General features: G+C 43.1%; 1 protein-coding gene across 2 annotated transcripts in view; it reads right to left on the reverse strand.

The window, feature by feature from the left end:
• BRD1 (bromodomain containing 1) overlaps positions 1-17,025 on the reverse strand; it is a 536,782-nt gene that overhangs the window by 64,715 nt on the left and 455,042 nt on the right. For both annotated transcript variants that reach the window (XM_086967297.1, XM_086967299.1), the window contains exons 11-12: positions 7,464-7,573; positions 6,897-7,051 (exon numbers count right to left, since the gene is read on the reverse strand). In XM_086967297.1, the coding sequence (XP_086823423.1) occupies positions 6,897-7,051; positions 7,464-7,573 (265 nt within the window). The remainder of the gene's footprint in view (positions 1-6,896; positions 7,052-7,463; positions 7,574-17,025) is intronic.

Here is a 17,025-nt window from a genome sequence, read left to right on the forward strand (position 1 = left end):
AATACACTTTTAAGCTGTAATTCTTGCTCAGAGTTGAGTGCCTTTTTTATGTTTCATATATTTGGAATGCTAATGATAAATCCTCCTTAATGGTGAAGTTGCATTTAACACTACGGTTTTAGAAAAGCCACTCTGCGAAAGTGGTAATTTCTGTACTTACTACTTTGTGTCCGACAGCCTGTCTCCAATATGCATCTGGGCTGGGTAAAAGCTACACTTCAGTCATTCCCTTTAGACAGCTAGAAACACAGGAAGGTGAGGCTCATCTGCATTCTGAGCACTCATCGGCATTCTGATGGGTCTTCCTGAGCAGGGGAGAATTGGAGGGGCTGGCACACTTCAATAGGTAGTGTCCTGTCCACATACAAAGCACTGATTTACCCCCACATGCAGCCTGGCAGACAGGACCGGGTTTGGAAGGGATCCTTGTGCACTTCAGAGAGTTGCTTTGAAGTCTCGCCTATAGCAAAGGAACTTTTGGGTATAAGTACTGGGTCTCTGACCCCCTGAAATCAGCCACTTCTGGATCTTGAACTGAATCTCTGTCATAAGGACTGCTGTGCTGCATAAAGGACTCAACTGGACTGCTTTGCCGCTTGTTGTCCTGCTGCTCCCGGACTGCTGAAGGAGGAAGAATTGGACTCTGCCTTGCCTTCCCTCCAAGTGATTTCCAAAGGTTTGCCTCCTGTTTTGTGTAGTCTCAGGGACACAAAACACTTCCTGCAATTCTGCTGGACTTGGTCTTCTGTGAGTCCTACCATTGCCTGAGGTGCCCTCTCTAAGTACTGGGTCTCAGAAGTGGGTTCTGCAGCTGCTTTATTCAAAACAGACACATTGTCACCACTGCGCTTGGATTTGCGCCGGTAACTCGCGACCTCAAGCAACATTTTGACTGCTAGTGACTTTCAAGCACTATTTTGGATTTCATCTTTAAAAATTCATATCTGGACTTCTACTGATTGAATTTTTGGAATTTAGGTCTTATGTTCAGATAAATATGCTCCATTGTTCTAAACCTATGTGAAGTCTTTTTGTGGTGTTTTCGTGGTGTTACTGTGTGTGTGTGTTGCACAAATACTTTACACATTACCTCTTTAGGTAAGCCTGACTGCTCTGTGCGAAGCTACCATATGGTGAGCACAGGTTATTTTTAGTGTGTTTCTAGGTCACTTATTCACTTGTCTTACACCCAGGTACACATATTTGAAAAAGTGGACAGGATGAAGGCAAGGGCCATTTTTCCTTAGTATATCGAAGGATTACTAGCCTGTTTTTAGCATAAGTATGGAATGGCAAACTGAGGTACTGCAGCACTTGAGGCGGGAGCTGAACATCTAGTTAAAAGAGCTAGGACATGCAATAGCTGGGTGTGTTAAACCATACGAAAATAATAAAAGGTAAAAGTACTGGGACTTCCCACTCAGTATGTAGAGGAAAAGGAGATTAATCTGAGCATGGTTCTGCTTGTTAGCAATAAGGGACTTCCGTTATGGACGACTAAGATGTGAAAGGGACAATATATGTAAATTCTGTACAGCTGATAAGGAGTCACTGCTCGATGTAAATGTACTGTCATTTTTGTATAAGAACATGAGGGGGAAAATTGTTAAGACTTGCCTTCCTCTGGTTAAAAATCAGGAACTGTGCTGAAGCGATGTAAGCATGCTTAAGTGTTGTGGAGCCCTTGTTCTATGAACTGCCTGTTATTTAAAAATTTTAGAGCTAGTTTTAAAAACAGTTTTATTATCGTAATAACAAAAGACCATACAGGGCTTGCATTTGTAAAGATAATATAATTAACTATTCTGCTGTATGTTCGTGGTGTTTGCAATGATTTTAAACAATTGGACAGTGAAGCATGTGTCAAGGGTTTTGGACAGGTTTGACACACCAGCCACTTCAATTTAGTTAACAAAATGTGATAGGCAAAGGTGGATGAAAGGTGTAACAGCATTAGAAAAGTGAAGGGGAATTTATAAAGAATATCCAAAACAGTAGACTAAATATGAACTAAGGACACTTCTGTTCAGTTATTGGGCCTAAAACCAAATTCACCTTCTTCAAGTTCATTATTTATCTCAAGAAAACCTTGAAATCGGACTTGACTATCTTCTCTAGTATTCTCAAAAGCAAAGTTAAATTTGAGAAGGCATGATCATTACTACAGATTGAATGTTCCAAGGAGACTCCCTTAATATAACAAGCATTTGCAATGTAATACGTCTCGCATTTGCTAGAGTTTGAGCTATTGGGATTGTAAAGAACAATGCCTTTTTATTTATGTGTTTTGAAAACCTGTAAGCAGTGTGAAAACATGCACTTTGTATTTCTAGACCATGCTCACGAGAATCAAGGCTGGCGGTAAAAGAGGCCCACTTATTGCCAGCCTTGCTTCTCGAAAGCAAAGACTATAAACACAAAGTGTGTGTTTACACACCGCTTGCAGGGTTTCAAAACACATAAATAAAAGGCATTGTCATTTACAACACCTTTTTGAGTCATTGATAAAATGGCTAAGACGTCTGCATACACCAGGTTCTTTACTCTTACTTCGCCCGTTTAGGAGAGGAGCCATTTTCTTGACCAAAGAAATCAGCAAAGTCCGATACATACATACATACATACATATTTATATTTATATATGGAAAGAATTGCCAAAATACAACTTTGCTCAAATTATTAACAGTACTAGTTTTAGGAGCGAGTCACTCTCCACTAGATAATTTTATTTGTACCCAAGTGTTTATAAGAAATTCTATCAGGAAATGCAATAAGTGATGGTAACTTACACCGTTGTAACTTAAATCCCCGATTCTAATTTAAGGCATAAGAGGCTCTTGTCTAGTATCTAACATGCAGCAATCTAGAACCATGACTGGGAATACCAGTGTCATCTTGAGGGAGACAGAGATGTTCATATCACAGCCTCATCTGAATACCATAGTCTTCACCTTTACCACTACTACCTCTCTGTCCCAGATGTTTCAACACTAATTTACGGTTTGCCTCGATCATTTGTGAAAAGCTGCAAATTCATTGTTGCTTTCCCTTTTTGTAAACCATTTACCAAGACTACAGGTGTTTTTTTCCCCATTCCTCCTCTTGTCTTATCCCCACCTTGCTCTTACCACAACGTTGAATGCCAAATACGACCAGGGATAATCATCACAAGTGCCCTTCACAATAGTCTTAATGTAGTCTAGATCCTTCACTGCATTACATGTCGGTTGCTTATCAAACAGGAGGGGCTGGCTGCTGGCGCAATGACAGGGCAGGAGACTAGTGGGATAGAGCTAAACAGATGTGTCCCCAACCACCCCAGGATGATAACTCATTTGCCACACTACCTGCCTTTTCTTGGGAATACATTCAGGACTCATCCCCTTTAATCTTCAACCTGTATTAATTAGACAGCATATGTAGCCACCACTTTATATTTCAGCTCTTCCCAACACCTCACCTCATTACCTTTATGCTCCACCTCCTTCAAGTTTGTACTAGGAGTCCACCTTCAAAAACGTGTGGAAGTGTTGCTGTATTTGACTTGGAAAATAAAAAGATTACGCATGGATTCCCTATCCAATTTGTATGCAACACAGAGTACAGAATTTCCAAGGTTCCAACCTCCTACATAACTGTTAATAGCTACAGTCACGTTCTAGGTGTGTCCTAAAGTCCATGGCCTGGCACGAGACCGATAACAATGCACGCTGCCTGGAGGGGTCAAGCTGCTCACCACAGCTAAATTCCCTGATCTTTCACGAAAACACTCAAACCGTAATTTTAACACATTACTGGCCCCTATATTAACCTTAACCTTTACCCAACTGTAATGATTACTGTGAGCATCAGACCATGTCCATGGCCCCAACTGATACGCCTAACCCATGTAATCTTACTCTGATAAAGGACCCAGTCTGTTACTTCTACCTTAATCCGTATGTCATTAAAGCTGCCTTTCTTTTTCAAACTCAGACAACGGCATGATGGAGTAAAACCAAATACTGCTCTCTGGTGCAATAGACCTGTAATGTGCATGTCAATGGGATGGTTTGGCCGGATGGAATGGGTAATGCCTAAATGAGAGCTGGGAGGCTGTAAATAAATTCTTTGGGTTAAGCCACCTGCTCTTCTGAAACCTCACTGGGAGAACACCGATGATTAGCTGCTCAGATCCTGCTTCCATGCCCAGTGCATGATGCAGCTTCGACTCATTACAAGTCTAGCCAGACTGAAGGTGGAGGTAGAAGGGACTATGTGCCTCAAGCACACATCATGTGTTGTGCCTACACCTCTACAGCTCACAGCACCAGCCTCGCTGTGTGGTGGTAAACACAGAAATGGGACAAACAAGTCAGCAGAAGAGGCGAGCATCTGGAATCGCTTCTCAAACATGTTGACTATCTTTAACTGTACAATCTTTCTTTTAATTTAAAGTCTCCTGTGAACATAAACCGTGAAAAATTAATATTTAAACAAAACTGTAGAATATTTGTCAACATTACATACGTGTGGGGTTTTAAATGGCAATATACAAATTAAAGAAACACTGACGTAAATACCAGCTATGATAAATTCATTAAGTTGTGGGAGACTTTGTGATTTTCAAGTAAAAAAATAAAAAATTAAAGTGCCCATACCTTGAGTGGTGTGTTTGCAAGGTCACTAAAGTTAAAGCAGATCAGGCTGTGATGTCGTGGGTGGAGTACCAGAACATTGTTAGAGAAAATAGTGTTCTCTGACTTATAAAGCAGACTGTGAGAGGCTACAAAAGCAGCCAAGGCGGTACCAAGGAGAGTCTATTAAGCCTATTAACAAATGAAAAGCAGCGATTTTGCAAGGCCAGTAACAGGAGCCAATTGAAAAGATGAGCGTGAAATGGGCGGAGCTTCTATTGCTAAACTCAAAACAGCATGCGTCGCAGAGCAGCGCATGCACTGCCCCGGTCATTCATTTTTTTTAAATAAGACTGGTTAAGACCTAAATGAAAGTGAAAAGAACAGCTCCGAAGAGACATGAAAATAGCATTTGCTAAAGCGCACAATGAATGGACGACCTTCAACAAGGACTTTATCACTTAGGATGAAAGGACAATGACTGCCACCAGAGCAAATCAAAATCAATCTCCTTAAAGGATAGAATATCAGGCTTAGGAGCAATACAATCTGCCAGTTCAAACAAGGAGGGCAGGTGGTAAAATAATTTGGAATATTTACCCTAATTGTTAAAATAAAATGCACTGAATCCATCACACCAATTGAAATAGAAAAGCATTATTCAAGTGTTCAACATTCTGAATATTTCTCTAGTTCTCAGCAGTGCCGTTATACTGGTTGTAGATATATTCCCTAGCTTGCAGATTACCTAATTTGTTTATCTTTCCTCCGGTATTATTTTATATTCAATTTAGTCATTTTAGAGGGAGCTTTTTGCCACCAGTGTTTTTAAGGTTTGCTTTAAAGCTTCTAAATGCCATTTTTTTCAAGGATTTTGAAGCTTTTGTTCTACACACATCTAGCTAGGCCAATTGACGAATCATTTATAGATGTGGCACGATAGCCCAGCTGTTAATGATAATTGTAATCCTAATTATGTATCGTAGGACTCTTCACTAAATTAAAAAAGTAGAACATTTTGGCCTGAGTGCAGGGACCTTGGAAGACTTATTTTAAAAAATATAGCATGCATTGTATGGAGGTACAAGGGGTCACTATGCAAATACAGGCCTAACCAACATTGCCTACACAGACCAATTGCTTTCTGAACAGTTTTCTATCTATGTATAAATAATACATAAGTAACATTCCTGCAGAAAGCCTAACGTGGATCGCAGACAAGAAAGACCAAATCCAACTCTTAAGTAGGAGAGAAAACAAACTAAAAAGAGCGTGCTAGGTTAACTGCACACAAAAACCCTAACAGCACAGGACCACCAACAGCATGAATTTCTTAAAGAGGCTGCATATATTGTTTAGTTCTATGGCTATAACGGTTAGGCCTGCATTTGGAATATTACACGTTTACCTCCAATACAATGCATAAACTATATTTTGCATAACAAGTGCTCAGAGGTCCCTGCACATAGGGAGGAATATTCAGTTTATGACGCAGTGAAACTACTGTGATGTAGAAGGAAGAGTTACTTACCTGTAATCCTCCTCCTGGGATATCCTCATCAAAGTCATAAGCACTGAATAACCCGCCCGCACTTAAAAAATATATGTATGTATGCATACATCAATCTAAAAAAAGAAACATTTACTTTCATACGTCGCCATGGAGTAAAGGTGAATAAAGCAAAAATTTCACAAGCTTTATTTAAAAGGAAAAGAAATGAAGGACAGAATTGGCCAATAGGCTGCAAATAATTCATTCCGCTAATGCAAGTGGCACTGTGCCTTTAAGAACCTCAAAGTACCCCCAGTTTCTCATCTTGCCCCACAGGTGACAGTTAGGTCATGTCCTGGAAACAGGACCCTGGTCACTGAGCTCTTTTGGTAAATATCCGCTGATAAATGTTTTGGTTAATTGCATTTTTTTAAACACTCAATAATGTTAAATGCGTTGGTCTTGAAGGTTTGGGAAGGGAGATTGAAATGTATATTCAAGTGGTATGTCAAATCAAGAATTAGGGTACTCACATTGTCAATTTCCGCACTATGCAATAGCCAAGCTGAGTAAAGAATCCATACCCTGCATAGCTGTTAGAAAGTCACACTCCTGAGGAGTTGCCAAAAGCAATAAGCTATGCCATCAGCAAGATCTCTGTATCACAGTTTGAAATTCCACGGAAACACAATTCTTATGGCCAAAGGCAAATTCTGGAGCAACTGGTCAAAGACATCTTGCTCGAAAATCGGCAGATTATTAGGAGTGCTGATTATATGCACACTTACCAACTTCTTTTATTGTCAAAAAATAGGACTAAAAAGAGAATTTCCTCTGATCTGGTCTGCATTTCCTCTCCAACTTTGAGCACTTCCATAGGAGGCACGGGTATTGCAACACCATTGTGATGACAACCAACACGTGGCATATGAGCGTCAATTATCTGAAAGAAATATTAGGAAGATCATTTTGTGTATTTTCACTACATTAAATATTGCCTAAATATTAGACAATATAATACAAGGTAACAAATGAATACCTGCTCATAAAAACAGCAATAGAATTTTTTTTTAAATATTGCTAAATTCAGTTCTTTGTTTTTTTTTAATTATCAAGGCCCATTTTGGTCTCTTTTTCCTATTAAAACAAACATTGAATGGAAACTTGAGCATTTTTTATTCAATGTAAGCATCACTAGTCTTCAGGCCATGGGAGACGACATCCACATAGCAACATATATTACGAGTCTAGTCTACTTAAAAGAAAACAATGCAAAAGAAGGATTTGCTGTCTTCACTCCAGTCTGACAGAAGAAATGGGAGTGCCTTTAAAGGTTTTTTCCTGTCACCACTCACCAAGGCTGGATATGAAGGGTAACCACTGCATTTGGCCCACACTACATTCAAAGGTTCAAGTAGTGAAGCTTCATCCTCACTTGAACTCCACATTCTGGTTTGTCCAACATCTAAAAATAAAAATAAAAAAAAGAACAGATCTATTTATAGTCTTTGAGCTTGAATGGCATCACTTCCTTAACAAAAAGGCATGTCAAATGGTCCTCTGCACACGATGTGGCATTTCACCTAAATGTGAAAAATTCAGGAACAATGCATCTAGCAAAATTCTAATTTTGGTTTTTGCTACTGATGTTTTTGGTGCTCTTTCTCCCTCTGGTCCAGACCTGTGCTTCAACCTGTGACTTTTTACTCATCTTCACACCACTACCAAAAAGCATTGGAAATGGGTAAAACTATGCATAACTAGATTACGAATATGCTACTTACCAGTATGCATCTGTTCTTGGCATGTAGGGCTGCTGACATTCATATCTGTGCATAGATCGCCGCCTAGTGTTGGGTCCGGATGATTGCACATTGTTGTCCTGGAAGAGTCTTCGAAGTATCACGAGATAGGTGGCTCCTCCACCGGACTACAGTGCGAATGGGCATCCCCTCCATCCTCAGATTGTTTTTCGCCATTGTGGCAGAGATGGAGCGTAATACAGTGAGTGATGTCCATGCTACATAGTAATTCTGAATGCTACAGCTGCTACAGGCGCCGGGGAGGAGGGTGGGCGAGATGAATGTCAGCAGCCCTACATGCCAAGAACAGATGCATACTGGTAAGTAGCATATTCGGTTCGAGGCATGTGGGCTGCTGAATTCATATCTGTGCATAGATTACATAGCAGTCCCTCCTGTTAGCGGCGGCTGCCCGTGCCAGCTGCAGCAGTCTGAAAAAGAGTTTTGAGAACAGCCTGTCCTACAGCTGCCTGCTGTTTAGAATGTACATCTACGCAGTAGTGTTTCGTAAATGTATGTGTGGTGGACCATGTGGCTGCCTTACATATCTCTTCTAAAGGAATATTCCCCAGGAAAGCCATGGACGCTCCTAATTTACGTGTGGAGTGTGCCCTTGGTGGAATGTTTAGTGTGCGTTTAGCCTTAGCATAGCAAATCTGTATACACTTAACGATCCACCTGGCTATCCCTGCTTTGGAAATGGGGTTGCCTTTGTGTTGTGGAGAAAAGGCAACAAAAAGCTGTTTTTTTTCCCTGAAATCCTTTGTTCTGTCTATATAGTACATAAGAGCCCTTTTGACATCTAATGTGTGTAGGGATCTCTCTGCGACATTTTCCGGATTAGGAAAGAAAACTGGCAATTCTATGGTTTGGTTCATGTGGAACTGCGAAATCACCTTAGGCATGAATGTAGGGTTGGTGCGTAGTACAACTCTATTTGCGTGGACTTGTATGAACGGCTCTTGAATGGTTAGTGCCTGGAGTTCACTAACTCTTCGTAGTGAGGTAATGGCTACTAGGAAAGCCACTTTCCAGGTTAGAAACTGAATCTCACAATAGTGTAGAGGTTCAAAAGGTGGTCCCATTAGTCTGGTGAGGACCACATTGAGGTTCCAGACTGGTGAAGGTGGGTGTCTGGGAGGGATCACTCTTTTGAGTCCTTCCAGAAAAGGCTTAATGGCAGGCACTCTGAATAGTGAGAGGTGCTGCCTGTTTTGAAGATAAGCTGCTATTGCGGATAAATGTATACAAATTGAACTGTACGCCAGATTGCATCTGTATAAGTGCAACAAATAACAGATAATGTTTTGAATAGATGCATCCAGTGGGTTAATGTCATTGTTGTTACAATATATGACAAACCTTTTCCATTTAGCCGCATAGCATGCTCTGGTTGTGGGCCGTCTTGCCTCCTTGATGATATTCATACATTCTGGCGGCAAGTTGAGGTAGCCGAATTCTAAGACTTCAGGAGCCAGGTCGCCAGGTTGAGCTGTTGCGGATCTGGATGCTGAATGTCGCCATGGCTCTGCGTCAAAAGCCTGGGTGTGAGGTGCAGCCTTTGATGCGGTACCACGGATAGTTCTAGAAACGTGGTGTACCATGGTTGGCGTGCCCACATTGGAGCAACCAGGATGAGTGTCATCGAGTGTTGCCTTAGTTTGCGTGCCAATAGCGGTATTAGAGGTGTTGGGGGAAAAGCGTATGCAAATTTGGCTGACCAGTTCATCCATATCGCATTGCCCTGTAACTGTGGATGTGGGAACCTGCTGGCGAAGCTTTGGCATTTCGCGTTTTCCCTTGTGGCGAACAGGTCTATCTGTGGATGACCCCACTGCTGGAAGTACGGTTGGAGTACTGATGGGTGTATCTCCCACTCGTGCATCTGGTGGCTGTGCCTGCTGAGCAGATCCGCCATCTGGTTGTCTTTGCCCGGGAGGTGTTCCGCCATGAGGAAGATGTTCCTTTGAATGGCCCACTTCCACATGCTCTGAGCCAGATGAGACAACTGTGGAGAGTGTGTACCTCCCTGCTTTTGTATGTAGTACATGGCAGTCATGTTGTCCGTCCGGATCAACACGACCTTGTTGCACAAGTGTACTTTGAAAGCCTTCATTGCCATGAAGATTGCCATCAATTCCAGAAGGTTGATGTGCATCCTCTTTTGCTGTGCTGTCCATAGTCCCTGCACCGTGTAATGGAGTACATGAGCTCCCCATCCTTGGAGAGATGCGTCCGTTGTCAGTATTATTTGTGGTACAGGCTCTTGGAACGGTCGGCCCTTGCAAAGGTTTTGTGGGTTCCACCAATGCAGAGAGTTGTATGCCCGACCGCTCACCAACACTAGGTCTTTCCATTGTCCTTGAGCCTGATTCCACTGACGTGCTAAGCACTCCTGAAGCGGGCGCATATGTAGTCTCGCGTGCGGGACTAAGAAGATGCAGGAGGCCATCATGCCTATCAACTGCATGAACACTCTTGCTGGAAGGGAGTGTTGGGGTCTGAACTTTTGTATCAGCAATTGCATGCTGTTTATCCTCGCTGAATTTGGCTGAGCTTTGGCTGCCAGAGTGTTTATTGTCGCGCCCAGGTACTGTCGCACGTGGGCGGGCTGAAGATGTGACTTTGGATAACTCAGCGAGAATCCCAGACTGTGAAGAAGATGAATGGTGTGGGACATGTGGCTGGCACACTGCTGGGCCGTCTTTGCTTGAATAAGCCAGTCGTCCAGATAAGGGTAGACATGTATGTGCTGTCTCCTTAGGTGTGCTGCTACTGTCGCCAGGCACTTTGTGAACACTCTGGGTGCCGTTGTTACTCCGAAAGGGAGGACTTTGAACTGATAATGTTGATTTTGAATAGTTAACCTGAGATACTGTCTGTGTGATGGGTGTATGGGTATATGGAAATACGCATCTTTTAGATCTAGTGTTGCGAGGAAGTCTCCCTGACTGAGTACCGGTAGATCCTGCTGTAAAGTGAGCATATGAAAATGCTCTGACAGAATGTAGCTGTTTAGAGGCCTGAGGTCCAGTATGGGTCTCAGAGACCCGTCCTTTTTGGGTATTAAGACATACAGAGAGTACACCCCTGAGCCTTGGTCTTCTACAGGCACGAGCTCTATGGCCCCTTTTTGCAGCATGCTGACGACCTCCTGCTGCAATAAGTGTAAGTGCTCTGCGGACATAGGACGGTGTCTTGGTGGTATGTTGGGTGGAGTGGATATCAGCTCTAGACAGTTGCGTACTGGACAATGTCCCTTACCCACCTGTCTGTGGTGATGGATTTCCAGACCGGCAGGAACTGTTGTAGTCTCCCCCCAACAGGTGTTATATGGTCGGGGGGCAGTGACAGGGCGTCACTGTTTGTTATTGGCAGAGGATCTGTAATTGTTGTTTCCTCTTCCTCTGCCTTTGATGTTGTTTCCACGGTATCCACCCCTGTTCTGTTTATTGTAGGTGGCCTTGTACCTCCTTTATTATACTGTGTTTGCTGTGTGTTTTGGCCTCTTGAAGGTCCTCTAGTATTGGAGCGACGAAAGGAGCCACCCCGAAACTGCTGTGACTGCAGAGCCCCCATAGACTTTGCAGTCTCGTAGTCCTTTTAAATCTTCTCAAGGGTGGTGTCAACCTCAGGTCCAAATAAGTAGTCCGGGTTAACCGGCTGATTGAGGATAGTAGTTTGTATTTCTGGTTTAAATCCAGAGATTCTCAACCAGGCATGTCGTTTTAGCATGACGCTAGTGTTAATGGCCCTGGCTGCAGTGTCAACTGCGTCTACCGCGCACTTAATGGAAGCATTAGTGATAAGCTTGCCTTCCTGGATTAGTAGCTCTGCTCCCTCCTTGTACTGATCTGGTAGGTGTTGCAACAGTGTCTCAAGGGTATCGTAATGGGACCGGTCATATCTGGCTAAGAGTGCCTGAGTGTTGGCAATGCGCCAGATGTTAGCTGCCTGCGCTGCCACTCTTTTTCCTGAATTTTGCAGTACTTTTGACTCTTTGTCAGGAGGGGGAGCGTCACCTGTAGTTTGGGAGTTCGCCCTTTTACGTGCATTAGAAACAACTAATGAGTCCAATGGCAACTGTCCTTTTATATAAGTAGGGTCCACAGGTGCCGGTCTATATTTTTTTTAAATTCTAGGGTTTAATACCCTTGCCCTTGTGTTCTCTTTAAAAATGTCACCAGCATGCTTGATGACCCCTTTGAGCACGGGCAGAGTCCTGACGGTTCTTTCCGAAGTGGAAAAGGTGTCGAACAAAAAATCTTCTTCAACCGGGTCAGCATGTAATTGTACATCATGGTTACCTGCCGCTCTTTCAATAAGGGCGTTAAAGGCAGTAGTGTCCTCAGTAGGAGAAGTTTTTACATTGTATGCATGAGTGTCAGGGGCATTTTGCAGATCTTGTGGGTCAGCAGGGTCCGCCCATGGTTGGGTTTGATCATAGGGATCAGTGTCCACATGATAAGTGTCATCCTCGTCTTCGTCATCCCCTGCATCCACATCTGAGTATGTGGGTGAAAAAGAGTGAGGTTCTTGTCCATAGGATTGCAGAGGTTCCACAAGAGCTGGCGATGTGGTTGAATCCCTTTTCTTCTTTAATGGAATCCTATATGACTCCATGGGTGTTTCAGGTATTATTTTCCTTTTATACAAGGACAGTCTACCAGTGTCCGAGTCAATGAACTGCCTTGACTCTTGTTCTTCAGGCTCTTCTGTAGCCTGTAGTCCCATTGACACTCCTTTATTGGCTCTGATACCCTTTTTTGGTTCGAACATCTTCGGTCGCACCATCGGTGGCAACCCGAATTTGATTGGTGTCGGAGTGGTTGGAACGGTTCCAACCAACTTTGGGGATGGGGCCTTTTTCGGTCCGACCGTTGTAGCCTTTTCCCTGATGCGTTGGAGTGATTCCGACACCTCTTTGGACACGAATGGGGTCGGCTGCGTCGACTCGACAGGGTCCTTGGAGCCGGTCTTTGTTTTGGCCGCAGGCGTCGACCAAGGATTGACCCCCTCTTTCGGGTCGAGCACTTTGTCTGTGCCGACTGTCTTCGGCGCCGACTTCGCTGGTTCGACAGCCTTGACTTTGGTCTTCGGCGCCCCAATCTTCGGCTCGATGACCTTTTTGAATTTGTCGGTATCGATGTCCTTTTTTTGTTTCTTCGGCTCCGAGGGGTTTGAGGCCTTGGAACCGACCAGAGTTAGCTGCACTTTCGGTTTTGGTTTTGGCAGTGTAGCTTTCGGTTTCGATTGCTTAGGATCGACCGATGGCATTTTTGATACCGATGGCTCCTTATATGTGTCCGTAGCCGGGCCTTTATGCGGGGCTATAGGACGAGTCTGTAGATCTCGGGTAAGGCCTTGTGGCGATCCCTCGACCTGAGCCTTATGTAGTGTTTTATCTCAGACTCCCGTATCAACGGTGAGGCCTAGCTCCTCGCCTGAGCTATCTTCTACGGCCCCAAGGGCCTCTGCCTCGTCTCCTACCTCATCGACGAAGTTTTCTTCCTCTTCGAATATTTCCTCATCTTCGGCGTCATACTCGGAGTCATGGCTCGATACAGGGTCCGAGTGTTCACCCTGATCCTCTAGATCAACGACCTCCTAGTCTTCGGTCCCGAAGATGTTTACTGGCTTAGGCGCTGATTTCTGCGACTCCAATCGAGCCGCGCGACGAACCCGAAGAGTTTTCTTCGACCTGAACCGGGCACAGGCCATACAGTTGGCCTCGTTGTGATCCGGGGACAGGCACTTGTTGCACATCGGATGGACATCGGTGTGCGGGTATTTTGCATTGCAAAGTGGACACCGTTTGAATGGGCTTCTTTCCATTGTAGGTCGAAGATCGGTTCGAGTATGGAAAGAAAACCGGCAGATTCCTCGATGTCCTTCCGAAGCAAAGTTATCGGTACCGAACAAAACTATACCGACGCTGTCGAAAGCCTTTTGGCTTTGTAGAAAGTTTTCCTAACTTGAGCTAAGATAGTAACATCCGAACCCAATGGCGGAAAAAAACAATCTGAGGATGGAGGGGATGCCCATGCGCACTGTAGTCCGGAGGAGGAGCCACCTATCTCGTGATACTTCGAAGACTCTTCCAGGACAACAATATGCAATCATCCGGACCCAACACTAGGCGGCGATCTATGCACAGATATGAATTCAGCAGCCCACATGCCTCGAACAAAATGATACAGCAATCAGAAAGAACGCACTACAAAATTAGCACTTAGAATATTAGTTGGGGAAAATATTATCTCCCGACTTTTATGATTTTAATCAAGATCCATACAACAGTCTTTAAAAATGCGAAAAAGAATGCTGGAAAATTTGGCTACACTGTTCCCACCCCAAAACAGAAAAGTCTATGAATTCAATAACCATGTTGGCTTACGCATGAGCACTACTACTACATTCTCTTATTATCCTCCGACTCACAAGCCCCAAAGCAACTACAATATAAACCTGGGTTGCCGGACAGGCATAAGAGCCAAGGAGCAAAATGAGTGTGTGATTTAAGGGTGGGGGCGTAGAGTTCCACTGCCCAAACTCAAAAATTGCATGGTTATTTTACCTTGATCAATCACTACATTACGTGTTCATTAGGAAGTGGGAAATGAGCAACTTTACACACAAACAAATAAGATTAACAGCTGGAATAGATGACAAACTCTGGGCTCTGAATTTTAATTGGACAGGAGGTCCCAGAGCCTAAGTAAAGCTAAACTTGAGAACAGAAAGCTCACTGGATAGTGTAGGGGCCACATGTACAGGTGAATAAGGACTAGTGAAATTGCTACAACTCTAGTGGTAGACCATTCAGAAAATGGCTGCTTGTGCTGTCTGCATGTGTGAAACTGCTTCACTGTGTTCTACATTTTATGCATCAGATGGGAAATCTGTGTTAGCAAAGTACTTGAGGTCATGCACAGAAAAATGCTATCCTCATATGCCGGAATTTCTACACTAACAGGGATGACAGGCTATAAGCTACACTTCGGAGAATCTAACTATGTAAAATTAGGAGTAATTGAAAAAAAGCTAATTCTCAGGCAGACTTTAAAGAGATACACATGAAGAAAGTGACCATAGAATATTATGTATTCCTGTGGCGGACAACACAAGGAATAATTACTAAACACTAGGGATAAACTTTACTTCTTGTGAAGTTGTGAAACTTCCATTGCCTCAACAAATGTAAAGATTTCGCGACTTAAGTGAAGGTCATAGCTGAACCCACCAGAGCCAGAAGTAGAGAGGCGGGTTTGGGAATTCAAACACAACCAGGAGATGTTGCTCAACTCAGGGTGACCAAGCCTACCTTCAGCCCTTGCCTCCAGAACCAACCATTTATGCATTTAAGAAAAGGATACTCTTCAGCAGAGGTCAATCTTCAATCTGAGTTTTTAACCTCCTAATTTTAACATGGGCTGGTCATTTTTTTCTCCCCATCTCTGCCAAAGTTTGACCCTTCTCAAAGCCCTCTACCTCGATCACCTCTGCCTGGCCTACAATCATGTAGACCAAACTATTAGAGGCTCTTACTAACACTGCATGTGTGCTTAGAGTCATCTTTCACTTCATGTTGTTAATTTTAATGAATGGATTGTTCAAGTTCTAGATTCCATTGCACAGATGCAATATTTGCATACCTTTTGTAAATCTGTTTCTGCCCCTGGTACACAGAAGATCTTTGGAATATGAAAAGGAATTGTAAAGATCTTGAATGAAAGTGACCAAATACGTATTCTCTACAAGACAAGTATGTGTACATAGTTGCAATAAAAATATATTACAAAGCTATGCATCACACCTGACGAGCATACCTCACAGTTAAAATCACCTCTGCTCTGGAAATCTATAAAACTGCAAAAAGTGTTACTTACCTCACCAATCTTGGGAAATCCCAAAAGCTACTCGCTAATTTATCCACGTTTCCCTATGTGAAAAATGCTAACATGTATAAATTTCATACTGCAAGTGTCTCCCCTCTCGCTTAGCTTCATACCTGGGACTGAAGTGTGAACTAGTACTATACTAACCAACATCAAGCCTGGATCTCATGTAGATCCATGCCTTCCCCATTTTCAATATTGCCTCTCATATCTTAGTACCTTGTTTGCTCACAAAACTCATTAATTCTTTATCCCAGCATCAGCCACTAACAGTTAAAAGCTAGCTCAGGGGATTTTCATTTTTTTAAAGTTATTGTTGATCATTCTGAATTGGTAACCTACTAACATATTTCTCTCACAAGACTGTCAATAGGAAGATCTCATGGATGGTTCCCACTCTGTTGGGAACCATCCAAACAGAGCACCAGCTAAATTGCTGGCTGCCGCTGATGACCACAGGACAGTCTTGGGCCAGGGGCCTCTGCCACCTTGGTTCTACTTGAGTTTTGTGCAGCATTGATACTGTGTATCATCCTATTCTTTTACCACATGACGGCAAGTTGGAAACCTGAAAACTGGCCCTAAATGGCTCTGCTCCATGTTGCCAGGGTGATCTCAATCAGTATATCTTCCTCCTTTTCCCTCTTCCTATTAGTTCTGACTGTGGAGCCCCTCATGGCTGTTCAATGAGCCCAATTCATTTTAATATTTATATGGGTCCTGTAGTCAAACCGGCTTGCTCCTTCGATTTTGAAAGTGTAACCTATGTAGACGAAATGCATATTATAATCCAATAACTATTTGGATACTCAAACTAATTTCTATTCCTGTATGTTTGTAGTGGCTGCCTGGATGAGAGAGAATTGTCTGAAACTGAATCCTGACAAAATTGAAATACTTATTTTGAAAAATTCTCACACTCTTGGACCTCTTCCTGGTGGCCATTTAATTTAGAACCAGTGCCTAAACGTTTCACCTCTGCTACAAATGTAGGATTTCTAACAGATCAATACCTCTCCTTGTCTCAACAAGTGTTGCCAGGTTTTGGCCCTTGAAGGATATTGATGAAAATCTTCACCAATCTATCTCCTGCTTTCATAAAATATAACAGCGATTCAAGCACTGGCCAAGGAATATCCTGATTCTAGGAATCCCAAAATTCTCTCACTCAGTTTTTTCCATCATTGCTCAAATCGCGCAATCTAGAACAGGAGGGA

The sequence above is a fragment of the Lissotriton vulgaris genome, chromosome 1_1, assembly GCF_964263255.1.
Source record: "Lissotriton vulgaris chromosome 1_1, aLisVul1.2, whole genome shotgun sequence".
Taxonomy (NCBI): domain Eukaryota; kingdom Metazoa; phylum Chordata; class Amphibia; order Caudata; family Salamandridae; genus Lissotriton; species Lissotriton vulgaris.